Below are 15,751 nucleotides of genomic sequence, written 5' to 3'. Positions count from 1 at the left end.
GAATAGAAATGATTCAGACTCACCAACCAAACGTTTGGGCCTTTGAATGATTTATCCTTTCTCACAAAAGGACGTTATGCAGCTCATACCCAGAGCCCCCCAAAGCAGATGGCCAAAGGGAGTCACATGCCATCAGAGACTGTCAAAGAGAAAAAACTTCAAAATTATACCTCTTCCACCCGAGCAGCACTTCGGCTCAGGTCACCCTTCTGCCCAGCACCTCGCCATCAAGAGTCTGTTCATTACATCAGCCTGAACAGTGAACACAACATCGTTTATCTGTTTGTGAACAGGTTCCTCTACCCAAAGGATCTCACCAATTTCCCTGGTTCTATAAATTATCACTTTTCCACGATCTGTGCCAATGGCATGCAACAGTACTGTAGACCCAGTGCGGTCATCACGGGCATCTGGCTTTGGAAGGAATTTCATACTGAAATATGAATGCAAGTCTCTCACTTGCAGGAATTCACTGTCGTCTGCAGCAAGGGAACCTGCTCACCGGAGAAGGAAGCCCTGATCAGGGCTGGGAAATGCTCCTCCCTGGCTCCCGATGCACCCTCCCCACATCATCTGATAACCAACAACGTGCCTATGGTAGAGAGATGGCAAAAGGGCCCCATGCCCCCTTCGCTGTCTACCAATCCCCCAGGGTACCCTGCAGCTCTGCGTGCCCTCCCCTTCAATCTGAGCGGTCCTGCCCATGTCTTGCTCTGCTCAAAGAATGAGGCAGTAGTGTCAGCCTGCCGGTTCAAGCTTAGGTCTCAAAAGCATGGGACGGTTTTGCTTGCTCTCTGGGAACTCAGCCATCACCAGGACAGGCAGGCCAGGGCAGCCTGCTGGGAGAATGAGGGGGCCGCAGGGAGAGGGTTCAGTCCAGCATCCAGCCGGCCAACCCCCAGCCAACCAGCCAGCAATCTGCACGTGGCTCAGCAAGTCCGGCGAGGCTCACCCTGGCCTAGTGAACCAACCAAGTTGAGCCAACCCACAGAGGTGGGAGCTAAGTCAATGATGGTTGTTTTAAACCACTGAGTTTTAGGGTACCTTGTTACACATGCAGAGCCCTCTCTCCTCTTGCCCTATGAAGGTCCCAATATCTCACACTCAAACTGCTCTTTTCCTTACAAGGAGAGCGAAGAAATTAATTCTTTCTATTTCTGAGAATTGAACTAGGTGGGGGTAGAAAACACCAGACTCCATTTTCCTTCAACCCCTCCACCACACAGCAACCCGCACTTTAAAAGAGTTTGACTGGTGAGATCTACGGTGGCTATATTATTAAAACAAGACACTTCATGTCCCAGCTCTTGCCAAGGTTTCCACCAATGACAGAATACAACCAACATCTGATACACCACAGCACGCCACAGAGATCAGAAAGAAGTCAGGTCATTATTTCACAAAAAGATTTGTTTAAACAAGCCATGAAAAACAGTGTGTTGTCAAATATAAGTTTAATAATCTCTTTATCACATTCCCCAGTTTTTCATTACTGTCTTCATTTCATCCTGTTTACATTTGTCATACACAACTCTATACTACACAGACACAGAGCTATATTTGCTATCCATCTTCCATCATTTAACTGTCTTTGGATCAATATAGAATTAGCAGGGATCAGCATGGGAACAGAATACTAGCTTCTTCTGACAGTAGATTCTTACGTGTTTATTTAGCACCTTTTATTTAAGGAGCTCAAGGTACTTTAACATTCACTGTAGCATTCTTTTGTTATTTCCAAGTAGGGAAAGTGTCAAAAATGACCATTAGTGCCTTTTTGTAGGAAAACTTTAAAAAAAGGAAGCAGAGAAAGGTAAAGTATCAGTGAGATGTGACAGTCACAGTAGAAACTTGGGTCCTCAGCTCTGCCTTCTCCTCAGTGAACTGTGATATGACAAAAGGCATAATAGTTACTTCCATTTCTATAGCATTTGTCTTTGGATGGATGTTATCTAAAAGGGCAGTGCAGACAGTAAATTCTCACCAAAGGATCATTCTGGCAATAAGCGTATTTCCTGCCACTTTTCATGTCTGCTAAGGAGCCACAGAAATTATAGAGCCACCTCTGCTTCTCCGTTAAAAATAATAATTGACAGCTACTATTCTAGCATTTCCAACAGACCTGCAACCAACAGGGAGAAACCCCTGTTTGAGGTGATTCAAGTCTGGACAGTGACTACTATTAGCACTTTCAAAACCTACCAGATCCACAAAATCAATTTTAATGTGCCCAGGCATTGTAACTTCAGTACCTGAGGAAAACAAATGCTAACTGGCCGCAACAGATGAAACCCGCCGGGTCACTCCTTTCAACTTGCTCACACTGTGTGTTCCTCACAAGGGCACTGATGCTAAGAGAAAGCATCTCTATGATAAAGTTTCTTAAGTTCACAATATAAGGATTTGGTTTTTAATTCAGATGCATGGAAAGTAACAGGAATGTTTTCCACTTCTGCAAGGCTAAACCACAGACACACATTAGGAAGAAAACGGGGCCTATCGCTTAAACACATTCATGCTATTCATGTTTAGAAAGAAACAATGCATATTAACATCTTTATTCTTCCTTTCTTGAACTTTCCCAGCACCTCTTTTTTTTTTCACTGAGTGTGCAGGCCATCATCCCATATCCTGCTCATTCCACGTTTTCCCCATTCTTGAGAAATGAGCATGCCGAGTGCAGCAATGTGGAGATTCTTAGAGACTTAGATACCCGAGTTCTGCTGTCTCTGTCAGGATGGGTACGCACATTCATCTCAGCATGGATGGGGATGAACCATTTTGAGATGGATTAAAGGAGAAAGACACAAATTGCAGCTTTGGGCTGCCTAGAAGTTGACACACACCTAAAAATATTTAGGGGGATTCTCCCTTCCTTGAGAAAACTGAGAACTCAGAAAAGTTTTCAAAAGCTCAGTCTCTCCTCTTGTTTCCCAAGCTTCCCGCCAGGTTTCACATTTCTATAGCCTTTTCCCAAAGTGCTTAATACAGACTCCTCGCCCCCTCACCTTCCATCACTACACACAGACACCTGCTTGTGAGAAGGGGTGAAAGAAATATAAAGAAGACTGTCACCTGCAGAATTTTCAAGAAAATCGTTAAATAGTAAAAAGAAACGGGGTGGGGTGAGGAGACAGTATCCAGAAAAACGTCATGAAAGACAGTGAAATACAAATATCAAGTATGGAGAAAGGGTGGGGGGTACAGACCCAAATGGAACGGGACAGCTGTAGAAACAGATGCCAAGAAGAGGCAAACTACTGATGAGCTAATAACGGGAGGTCAAAGGAGAAGAAAAACTAGAAAGAGGTAAAAAGTGGAGCGACTGAAGACAGCAGCGTGTACCTGTGCAATGCATTGACACTTGACTGTGGACGCCAGAGTAGTAATAACAAACGTACATTTCCCCCCCTCCCAAGTCCTCGATTCCATGTAAGCAGGTGGACGAAGGACGCCGGGTCATTTTCACGCAGCTGTGCAGGGGCGTGAAGGCGCAGACGCTGGACAATGGCCCCGCCCACCAGAGACCACGCCCCACGGCCCCGCCCCGCCCCGCCGCCAGGCGGCGACGCGGCTTCCGACGTGCGTGGCGCGCGTGCGGAGGCCCCGCGGCCCCGAGGGGCGCCGAGAACTGCGGATGGTGGTCCCGGCTCAGCGCCGCGTCTCGGCCGGCCCCTGCTCCTGCACCGGCCGCGAGGCCTTGTCGGGCGCCGGGGCGCCGCGCTCCTGCAGTCCTGGGCCCACGTCGAGGCCGGGGCACGCGTCCGGGAAGCGCGGCCCGAGGCCGGCGAACGAGTCGCGGCTCGGCGGGCTCTCCTCCTGCACCGGGCGTCCCGCCGGCTCCCCCGCGCCGCCGCCCGGCCCCGCCGGGCCCTCCTGCGAGTTCTGACTGACGTAGACCACGATGATGTCGCCCTTGAAGTTCATCACCTGCCCGCTGGAAATAAACGTGGAGTTACTGTTTCCAGTCACACTGCCTGCAGGGGAGAGGAAGAGGGAAGCGCGGTGAGTCAGGATCTGGGCGGGAGGCCGGTGGACCCACCCCGGCTCCGGACGCGGGCTCCGTCGCCTCACCCGGCCTGACCCAGAGGGGAGGAAGGGCGCAAAGGAGACGCCTCGGGCCTCGTCGCTGGCCGCATGGGCGACACGCGGGCAGGCTCGCAGACCCTCAGATGGTTCAGGAGTGCCGACGGGCGCGCGCGTGTGACGGATGCGCCGCAAACACGGCCGAGGGCGCAGTGGGGGACCGCGTGTCAGCAAAGACGCAGGGGCTGGAGGGACGGCTGCCGCCTGACCCGACCTGGGGCCCACTTCAGCCCAGCCTCCTCGCTCAGCGGACTCCCGTCTTTTTACCCTCCCTGGAGAGGCCCCTGAGCTCAGCCCTGGACGGCCCTGGGGCCACGTGGGCCCAGTAGCTAGCCGAAATTAACTTCCTTAACATTTTTTTTTTTAACTCCTAGAAAACGAGATTCATAAGACTAACATGAAAAGAAGAAAAAAAAACTCAAAAACAATCTTACAAATCACTGTTCCCTTCTGAACCCTGAGGTGGGGGGTTTTGTCCCCAGGGTGTTCTATCAAGACCTTTTGTGGGTGACTGGATTTAGCCAGTCTTTAATTAGTGGGCCTTTTGAAAACCAAATAGAAAGTTCAAGAACGTTAGAACAACTACCGCCTCTTATTCTCCTGTTTTAAAGACTGATTGCTCTAGAAATGACCCCGGGCAAAAATCAGTGCCAGATACCAAGCAGAAGCAGAAAAGCCCCAACCATCAGCAACGCAAGCAGAATCTCAGTCTGACCAGCGAAGGTGAGCAGCCAAACAGTGCCTCACTATTAACGTCATCTTTTTTGTTCCTTCTCTGTTATGACAAAGCTTAATAAAACTTTACACAAGTAAAACTGTTTTTGTCATTACTCTCCACGAAGAGATTTCCTCCAATATGGAGGGCATATTTTGGATGGTCTGACTGAAGAAACAACAGCATCCAGGGAATCCCAGGAGCCTTCTGTCCACCCAAAGGGCACCTGCAGAGATGCTGAGACAGGCCCCGTGGCCCACTACAGGGATTTCAGTGAAAACATTTCAAATATGAGCCACAAATTGGAAGTCATAATTGAGGATTTATAACTCATGCTGTTCTCCCGGTAGGTAGCTGTGTTGGGTGTGCCCCTAGGTGGGTGTTGGCGGGGATTGATTTATTAATTCCCCAAGCAACTTAGGCAAGGCCAGCTAGTATTCCACTCACCAACACGTTCTCCATTCCCTCTAAAAAATGACCTAGCAATCCCACTCCTGGGAAAATATCCAGAGAAAACTGTAATTTGAAAGGATAACGCAGCCCAGTGTTCACTGCAGCGCTGTTTACAATAACCAAAACACGGGAGCAACCTACATGTCCACCAACAGAGGAGTAAATAAAGAAAGTGGGACATATATACAGCGGTGTGTTACTCAGCCATTCGGAAAGATGAAATGATGTGATCTGCAGCAACACGGATGGACCTAGAGGTGATCATAGTAAGCAAGTCAGACGGAGAAAGACAAATATATGATACCACTTATATGAGGAATCTTAAAAGAACAAAACAAATGAACCTATTTACAGATAGAAGCAGACTCACAGAAAACAACTTATAGTTACCAAAGGCGAAAAATGAAAGAGGGCGTAAGTTGAGAACTTGGAATTGATATATAATACTGCTGTATTTAAAACAGATACAGAACTCTACTCAATATTCTGTAATAACCTAAACGGGAAAAGAATTTGAAAAAGAATAGGTATGCATATAACTGAATCACTTTGCTGTCCACCTGAAACTAAAACATTGTAAATTAAACTCCAATATGAAATAAAAATTAAAAAGTATACAGATGTTCTTATAACCCCGCACACCCTAAGCTAGGGGTCTACTCTCCAGTATGCTGATGTCTTTCTGCTCCCACCAGTTACCAAGTTCTCAGGTCTGTTTTTAATTAGTTGAACTCACGAAATTTAATTAAATACAAGCATAGCATACCTTGTTTTCTTGCTTGAGTTTATTGTGCTTTGAACACACTGGGTTTTGTATAAATTGAAGGTTTGTGGCAACCCTGCGATGTCAGATAATGTCAGCAGTTCTTAGCAATAAAGTATTTTTAAGGCATCTACATTGTTTTTTAGACATGCTATCACACTTAATAGACAGCGTATGGTGTAAACACAACTTCATATGCACTGGGAAACCAAGAGGTTCATGTGACTCACTTTACTATGATGTGTGCTTTATTGTGGTGGTCTGGAACTGAACCTGCTTTGTGTAAAGTTGTGAAATGTAAGTGTGAAAAAAGGCAAATGTTTCTAAGAAAACTAAAGTGAATGCTTTGCAATGACCCAAATAAATGTGAGCCACTGAACACAAAAGACATCAACAAGCTGCTGAACTGGCCAAGGCCTCTGTTAAAAAAAGAAAAGGGGTCTTTAAAAATGCAGAAGGAGTTTACACTCAAATTTGTTCTGCACAGATCTATAATTTCTCATTCCCCGCTAAAGAAACAGAAATTGGGAGTTATGGTGGTGTGGTTAATGTGAAAAAGGCTCAGGAAACTCTAACCAACCAACACATACGTCCCTGTACTAAACAAAGTCAATGTGTGACTGTATGTTATATGTTTTGAGTTAAAGATGTTTAAGATATGAACTTGTAAATGACTTTTTCAAGTAACTCAGCAACCAACCACGCCTGACACAAGAGCTCCTGCCACAGCAGCAGCAGAATGAGTGACCATAAGTAAGAGAAGTCTTCCTAGTTTGAGGGATCACTAGTTAGTTTAACACAAAAGTCAAAGTGAGAAACCAAAAGCGATATGTGTATACCATAAACATTCCATTCCAATTTAAAATATACCATGTTTAACAATAAAAGATAAAAGATACTATGTTTATTTAGTAAGAGCAGCAATTGTAAGTGGCTTTAAAGTGTGATTTTTTTTTCTTGGTATATTTCTTCCAGCTTTTTATTATTTCAACATCGACTGCTGATTCTGTCATTTTTCAAAATAATATAAACCTACACACAGGGCAATGCTCACCACAGTATGACTGATTTATGGTCTTGAATTAAATATCCTCTTCATCCTCTTCGTATTGATTTATCTGTTTTTGTCATGATATATATAATTTCTCCATCCTTTAAAGTTTCGTTTTCCAACAAATTGTCATCATGACTCCACTGCTGTTAAACCTTATTCCTTGTCAGATCTTCAGTTTGTCTGAACTCAGATTGAAAAACAGTTTTTTAAACCATCCTCTTACACGTCAAGATTTTGTTAAACTTTTCTTAAGAATTTCATTCCATGCCTTTGCCTCATGGCCAACATATCTTTGATTTACTCTATTTAGGGGTCTATATTTTTATTTTCTAATTTTTTCCAAAATAGAACTCAAACCCTTTTGCATGAGAGATATATTTAAACATTTCAGAATTCTTTGATCCATAGATTGGATCAAGAATATTATTCTTGGGAGGGGGAGGTAAAGTAGAGGGGAGAGGACCAAAAAAAAAAACAAACAAACCTTTAAATTCCTGACAATTAGGATGTAAAGACCAGCCACCTAGAAAGAGTATGAGAGTCTCAATTTTATTCTTCATGTATTTCCTTGTCAGAAGTACAATTAATGATAAAGACCATCTTTGATCAAGTCCAAGTCTGTTCCATTCACACTGACTTTTTATGAGTAATAAACTGGTACAAACGAGACTTCTTAACGAAGTTCTACTTACTTGCCAGTAGCAGTCAGTGGCAATGGAGCCATGTTCAGGGGCATGTGACCAGTGCAGGCACCCAGGACCCTGTGCTCAGAAGGGCCCCAGGCTTGTTTAATGTTGCTGCCAGCATCTTGAAGCTCTTACTAAGATTTGCACAAGGGGCTTCATAGTTTCATTTCCCTGGCCTCTGGAAACTTGACAGCTGGTGACAGGCAGCCCTCAGAAGTCCTGCTCTGTGTTCTCCCCCTCACTGATGCTCTAACTTAGTGTCACTCTTTGGGGAGGTAACATTTTAGATATGGGACATGTTTCAATATTGCAGACCTGTCTGCCGATCTAATTTTCTCTATTAAGAAAGAACTTAAGTTTTTAAAAACTCTTGAGTTGCAGAGGCTATCCACCAGTGCCCCTAAAACACAGATTATATGATATGTTTCCTTGGTGTTCAAGTCACATGTCACTTGCTGTAAAACTTTCAACACCCACTTTCCGATGCAGAATTACTGAGACTTGTCCCTTTGAGAAAAGGTCTGCTCACTTATCAATGATTCCCGGAAGGGTTTGCCTCTGATCTTGTTTTGGTTCATTTAAAGTGAAAGGAGGAGACTTCCCTGGCGGTCCAGTGGCTAAGACTCCGCACTCCCAGTGCGGGGAGCTCAGGTTTTATCCCAGGCTAGGGAACTAGATCCCACGGGCTGCACAACTAAGGGTTCGCAGGCCCCAGCTAAAGATCCCACGTGCTGCAGACAAAACCCAGAGCAGACAAATAAATAATTTAAAAAATTTAGGTTATATTTTAAAAAGTACAATGAGCACTCAGTCAGCTGCCAAGTGGTCTAAGTGCAGACTCCTTCTAGAGTTTTATCCCCCAATCTTGGATAGTCTCACCAATCCCACCTTCAGTAGCAGAAGGATTTTAGCAGCTCATTCTTTGAATTGTCCTGAAGCACTTCATCATTTTCATAGAAATAATTCTCATGCTTATCAAATTCATTTTTTTAAACCAGTTAATGTTCAGTTAAAGTTTTAAATTACAACAGGATCAGCTCACACTCATGGGACTGGGATGACCCATGGATTTTAGTAAGCTTGGCCACTCACTGGGGAGGAGCCGCAGGTCCTAGGCGTTGCAGCCTAGAGTGACCCACTAGCTGTGAGTCATCCGTCAGTGTGCTGTCGGCTTCCATCAGCTCCTCTGCAGAGGCTAGGAGAATGCGGGTTCCTCTGTGCTAAAGTGCAGCTAGATTGAGATTAAGCTGGGTCACTATTGCAGTGATAACAGTGATGTGACTGTGTGCTCAGTCGAGTGCGACTCTTCGCGACCCCGTGGACTGTAGCCCGCCAGGCTCCTGTCCATGGGATTCTCCAGGCAAGAATACTGGAGTGGGTTGCCATGCTCTCCTCCAGGGGATCTTCCCGACCCAGGGATCGAACCCTCGCCCCTCATGTCTCCTGAAGGTTATTTACCACCAGTGCCACTGGGGAAGCAGTAACGGTGGTGCAACGCCCGTGTCCAGACCTCACTGCGCGTCCCCGCTACGCCAGACGGGCGGGATTATCACACCAGCCTGCCCTTACTCTGCACCTGAGCGCCCCAGGCTTGTTTCTTTCCCCCCTGGACTGACTGACGTGGCTTCAGCAATGAAAACTAACACCCTTCTTTCCCAGCCTTGTCACAGGCAGACTCACCTGCAAGTAATCTACTAACTTCAATGGCGTGCTAGTCTCCACCGTCTCAACTTCAATAGCAAAAAGATTTTGGCTGCTTAGAGTGGTGTCTCACTCCCTGAAGAGCAGAAAGCGCATGACGGTGACTAGCGGGGCGCTGGTTTCAGTGGCTGCCCGAGTCCAGGAGGGCCAGAAACGGGGCTGGGACGGAGGAGCAGACAGGCTCTGGAAGCCCTGGTCCTCCCCAGGCTTGGCCTCGACTCGCTGTGGAATTGGACAAACCACCTACAGTGTGGTCTGCTCCTTTATGAAACGAGCATCAGCATTCAAGCCCATCTAGCCCGGCAGGTGCAGCCGCCAGAGCAGGCATATGATAAATGTGAAATGAATGAACACAGGATTGCGTGAATACCTGGCAGGATGGCGTAGGGTCGGATGAGGTGGCGGCTTGCAAAACGCTTGGGAAGTAACAAAGAATTTTTCACAGGTGCAAGGCTGGCATTACTACTCCCAGAATCTAACAGCTGTGCTCGTGACGCTTCCCAACTGGAAAAGGTCTCGAGCAGTCATGCTATTTTTCCACTGTTGAAGGATTTCAACTGATCTTGAAGACTGAAAGGGCACTTACCTCTAGATATCTAACCAACTTTTGTTTTCTTGGCTGAAGTGGTCCATTGTTCTAACCATCTCTGGTTTGAACCCTCATCTGAGTAATTCTACACGGATTCTCCCACGGCCTCGTTTTTCATCATGCAGGTCAGCTGTGAGCTGGGTGTAGCACTAGAGAAGGTCAAGGTCTCTTTCTCTCTTTGGCTGGACCAAGCAGCATATGGGGTCTTAGTTCTCGGACCAGGGATTGAACCTGCGGCGCCTGCACTGGAAACTCAGAGTCTTAACCATTGGGCCACCAAGGAAGTCCGAGAGTAGGTCAAGGTTTTGAGTGAGTTGGTGATATCCTTGTTTTGTGTTATGCCTCAGTCCAGAATTGTCCTTGCCTACAACTAATCATTCCCTAAGATCTGCTTTCTACCATTCAGTGCGTTTTACATGGTCGTGCGAACGGACCTGATAGGCCGAGGCCTGGGGCGGCGAGGCGGTAGGGCTGCACGTCCACACGGTGGGTGCCCCATGGCTGCATGGTTTCTGCAGTTGGCGCAGGCCCTGGGAGGGGTAGCTCTCTCCACTGAGAACCAAGGACGCAGCAGGATGTTCTGGCTGGTAAGGGGGTACTGTGAAGAAGGAAGGGGGTGCATGAGGCTTGTCCAAGAGGCCTTAGGAAGACTTGAGGTCTTTATAGGCCCCAGCTGTCCACAGGGGTATCCTCAGTGGCTCAGCAGGTAAAGAATCCACCTGCAATGCAAGAGTAGCAGGAGACGGTTTGATCCCTGGGTCAGGAAGATCCCCTGGAGGAGGGGCCCGGGAAATCCCACGGACAAAGGAGCCTGGTAGGCTACAGTCCATGGGGTCACAAAGAGCGGAACTCGACCGGAGCGGCTGAGCACACACGAACAAGCCACAGACCTCTGGGAATACAAGCTAAACCAGGCCAGTCACGTCCCTCTTCCTCACTGTCTGAAGCTGCCTTTCTGCCAGCTTTTCCCCAATCAAAGCTGCCCCTGGCATTTATTTTAACTTTATTTTACTTGCAAAACAGGATGAGGTTGGAAGATGTGGAAGAAAGAGCTTTCCTCACCAAAGAAGCGGTAACTGCAACAGAGGGGACTCAGGCCAGGGGAGCCATCACCTCTTTGCACAGACACTAGCATCTCTCCCCACGGACACTTCTGGGCCTGGCCTGGCCTGGCCACCGCCCCTCGCTCAGCCTGAGTAGCCAGTGATCCTGGCCCAAGTTTGCGTGTATTCTGTGGCTCACTGAGGATTCTCCAGTGCACGATAAACAAATGAAAACAGGATCACTGGCACTGATTTATAGGGAGACAGTGCCATGGTTCAAGGCACAGGCTTCAGAATCAGCTGTGTGAGTTGTGGTTTCATTGCTGACTTGCTGTGTGTTCCTGGGTGAGGAATGTGCCCATAGGATTTCTATGAGGAAGTAAGAAGGTAAGCATTAGTTGCTCATCCGGTTCCAACTCTCAGCGACCCCATGGACTATAAGCCTCCAGGCTCCTCTGTCTATGGAATTCTCCAGGCAAGAATACTGGAGTGGGTTGCCATTCCGTTCCCCAGGGGATCTTCCCAACCCAGGGATCGAACCGGGGGCTCCCACTTTACAGACAGATTCTTTACTGTCTGAGCCACCAGGGAAGCCAAACTTAGCCAGCATCTGGTAACGCAAACCTCTGACTTTGTCATTCAGTTGCTAAGTCACTTCCAATTCTTTGCAACCCCGTGGACTGCAGCACGCCAGGCTCCTCTGTTCTCCATTGTTTCCCAGTTTGCTCAAATTCATCTCCATTGAGCCGATGATGGCATCCAACATCTCCTCCTCTGTCGTCCCCTTCTCCTCTTGCTCTCAATCTCTCCCAGCATCAGGGTCTTTTCCAATGAGTTGGCTCTTCACATCAGGCGACCAAAGTATTGGAGCTTCACTTTCAGCATCAGTCCTTCCAGTCAGGGTTGGATTTCCTTTAGGATTGACTGGTTTGATCTCCTTGCTGTCCAAGGGACTCTCCAGAGTCTTTTCCAGCATCACAATTCAAAAGCATCAATTCTTTGGCGCTCAGCCTTCTTTATGGTCCAACTCTCATACCTCTGATATCACTGATAAAAATACAACCTTCAGGATGTCAGAACAGTCTTAATATGTCTCTTAACACAAGGCGATTGTTAGACCTCTATGTGAAGGCGATCTAAAAGGATGCTTTGAACACTAGCATGACATGAGAGTTCTGACTTTTTTATTTTCTGGGTATTTATTTATTTACTTGGCTGCACCTGGTCTTTGTTGTAGCATGTGGTGTGCAGCTCCCTGACCAGGGATTGAGCCCCAGCCCCCTGCATTGGAAGCATGGAGTCTTAACCACTGGACTACCCAGGGAAGTCTTGAGGGCATTCATTGAATTAGAAAATCTGAAGTTTCTAACATTTAAAATGGGTTGGTTGGCTTAACGTTAATATTTAATGTGACTTAGCTAGAAAAGATTTCAGGTCACTTGAGAAAGTTAAAAATAGCATTTTAAGTCAACAGAAACAATGAAGAAATGAAGAGTCTTATCACGACCAGAAAGATTCTATACTTTGTGAACCCCCTGTCTTGCATAGCAAGCTCCATGGAATCACTATTTCTCAGGCAGAGAGAATAAACTTCCTTGTAAGAACCCAATCCCTGACAGAATTTACATTTTAAAGCAAGGTAATGCACACTTGTCTCCTCAAAGGCTTATTATGTTGTTTAAAATGCATGATGTATGAATATTAAATCACAAGAACTATAGCAAATATTATCACCTAATTGTCATGTAGATTTTCTTCCAAGGAAAAGAACTAAAAATATACACAAATACACTCAAATTACCCAAGCTATATTGGGTTCTTCTGGAATTTTTTAAAAACATATTTTATATTTAACCCATATGCTTCTCATGTGATTTTCCTTTTTATGGAAATGCAAGATCTGTTTCAGGCATTTGGGAGAAACTGGGTCTATGATGATACGGGAAGGGAAGCAGGATTTAATAGTTCCATTCTGAATCATGCTTGAAAATTACTTAGAATGGCTTATAAATGAAACCTTTTCCAAAATGAGCCCCATTAGAACAGAAAGAAGGTAAGCAGGGCTAAATGAAATATAGTGAACAAAATTTTCATAAATTTTGAAATAATGCATTGACTTTTAGCACCAGTGAATGCTGAATTTTATTACCAAATAACTGAACTATCAAGTATTTTTAACTTATAGAGTCCTTGAGCTAATGCCTGCTCCTATAACACTTAGCTAAATGTCAAACATGTGGCTCAGGCAAACAAAGTTTCCCTGGTGCTCGGACAGCAAAGACTCTGCCTGCAGTGCAGGAGACCCAGGTTCAGTGCCCAGGTGGGGAAGGTCCCCTGGAGAAGGGAGTGGCAACCCACTCCAGTATTCTTGCCTGGACAATTCCATGGACAGAGGAGCTTGGTGGGCTGCAGTCCATAGGGTCGCAAAAAAGTTGGACACGACTGAGTGACTAACACTTTTCACTTTCCAACATCAATACAAGTCAGTGGATGGCATTTCAGCAGGAAAGAGAAGCACGCCAGAAACAGAGGACTGTTCTTTGCTTGAGGGGAGGGGAGAAATGGGAAGAAAATTGGGGTAAAAAGACCTTATCTGTCTCACAGGATGGAAGTGGATGGTCAAAAACAGTCGTTTCAGGACAGGGTGGGCCCAGGGATGGGAGGCCTGGAAGGGGGACCAGGAGTAGGGCGGGGCCCTCACCCTCCTGTGTCCCGGGCTTCCAGGCCTGGGGGTGTCTGTGCCGCTCGGATGGACCAGCATCCTTACTTCTGCCACGTCTGCCTCCTCTGCCAGGACACCCGAGCCTGCCCAGGACAGCTAGTGGCAGTCCTGCCATCCCCTGCCTAGCCCCCAAGCCCCAGGGCAGACGGGAGATGTGGGGGGCTGAGAGGAAGTCAGGGGACAAACGAGCTACGGTTCTCATCCCTCTAGTTATTCACGACTGGACAAGTGAGTGAGTGAGCTTATGGAGAGGTATTCATTTATACAATGAGTAAGCTGCCTTGGGAGAGACCAGGAAGGCCAGGCGTGGTGACGGTCACGGCAACTTCTACCACCTAACTGGCCGTGGCTGCCTCGAGATGGCTGTTGTTAGAGATGTGGGTATCCTGGGCTCGGTGAGAAGGGTGCCAGGGGTTGTTACCAGGGGCTGCTGGGGGCACAGATGGGGAGTTTCCCTTGTTTAGGAAGCAGCATTTGAGCTTCCCCGGTGGCTCAGTGCTAAAGAATCTGCCTGCAATGCAGGAGGTGTGAGAGATTTGAGTTCAGTCCTTGGGTCTGGAAGATTCCCTGGAGGAGGAAATGGCAACCCAGTCCGGTCTTCTTGCCGGGAAAACCCTGGACAGAGGAGCCAGGGGGCTACAGTCCATGGGGTCACAAAGAGTCAGACACAACCTGAGCAGGGACTTCAGGGTCAGGAGGCACTGGGTGCTCTGGAAAGGGGACAGGGCAGGGATGAGGCGGCCACACGAAGGGAAGCGTGTGGGCACAAGCAGGAAGGGGAGAGGTTCCTGCCAAAGGGGCCAGGTGGAGGTGGGCGAGCCGGCAAAGGGGCCCGCGGGGTGCCCGCTAGAGAGGGGCCCGCGCTTTCTCAGATTACTGATTCTTTTCGTGTTCTCCACTCCCTGGCGCCCATCCCTACTTCCCAGCTTTTCCAAGTCTCCATGTCTCAGCAGAACCTCAGTGAAGACTCGATAAAGAATCGTGTAGCTGGTGCTTATGAAGAATCGTTAAGTGTGCTCATGAAGAATTGTTGTGAGCCCCGTGAAGAAACACCTCTCTCCAGCTCAGAAGTGTCTGAACCAATTATGTCACCTCAGGAGCCAGAATCAAATCACTGGCCAACTGGCAACACCTGCATCACCAGAAGCCGTTCTTTCTTGCACATGGAATGATTTTCTAGACAGAATCCTCCAAACTCAGGTGAAAGAGCTTGTCAGCAAGGTAACCAGCATCACGTCATCAGGAGACTTTAAGGCGTAAATTAGGGCATGGTTACATAAACTGCGACCCCAGTGTCTTTTCCCCCTCCATTGGTTTTGGCTGATAATCCTCCCTGCTCTTTAAGAGTCGTAACATGACTACAATAGACTTACCATCGGGTGTTTTTTTTTTTTTTTTTCGGGTGTTATTTTTGAAAGGTATGCTTATGGAGCTATTTGAAGAGCTATCATCGTCTGCAAAAGTTGGGTGCCAAGAAGGTACTTTTCCTACTGAGGAAGTGTCCAGGCCTGTCATTTCTGCACAAACCACTTGATTTGGTTGCAAGTTTTTGTTTGTTTGTTTTTTTTTTTTCATTTTAAATACTCACACATATAAATCCAAAAGCCAATAAAAAGGTCACCTCCCTCAAGTCCTGGGAAGATGGTGCCTTTTAGGATTAAGCCCACTCATAACTTTTACCCAAGCATCATCCTCTTTCACACATTTTTATAGAACATAAATCATGACAATTTTTAAAAAGCAGTAAAGAAGCACCTCCCTGGTGGTCCAATGGCTAAGACGCCTTGCTCCCAATGTGGGGGGCCCAAGTTTGATCCATGGTTAAGGAGCTAGATCCCACAAGCCACAACTAAGACCTGGAACAGGCAAGTGAATTTTCTTTCTTTCTTTTTTTTTTTAAAGTAATAATGGGCTTCTCTGGTGGCTCAGACAGTAAAGA

General features: G+C 46.8%; 1 protein-coding gene across 1 annotated transcript in view; it reads right to left on the bottom strand.

Moving 5' to 3' along the window:
- Positions 1,374-15,751, bottom strand: part of TNFRSF11A (TNF receptor superfamily member 11a) — a 39,755-nt gene continuing 25,377 nt past the window's right edge. The window contains exon 11 of the mRNA XM_018039366.1: positions 1,374-3,977. Within this exon, the coding sequence (XP_017894855.1) occupies positions 3,652-3,977 (326 nt within the window). The 3' untranslated portion in view covers positions 1,374-3,651. The remainder of the gene's footprint in view (positions 3,978-15,751) is intronic.

The sequence above is a fragment of the Capra hircus genome, chromosome 24 (genome assembly GCF_001704415.2).
Source record: "Capra hircus breed San Clemente chromosome 24, ASM170441v1, whole genome shotgun sequence".
NCBI classification, from domain to species: domain Eukaryota; kingdom Metazoa; phylum Chordata; class Mammalia; order Artiodactyla; family Bovidae; genus Capra; species Capra hircus.
This window is presented reverse-complemented; position numbering and strand designations above follow the sequence as displayed.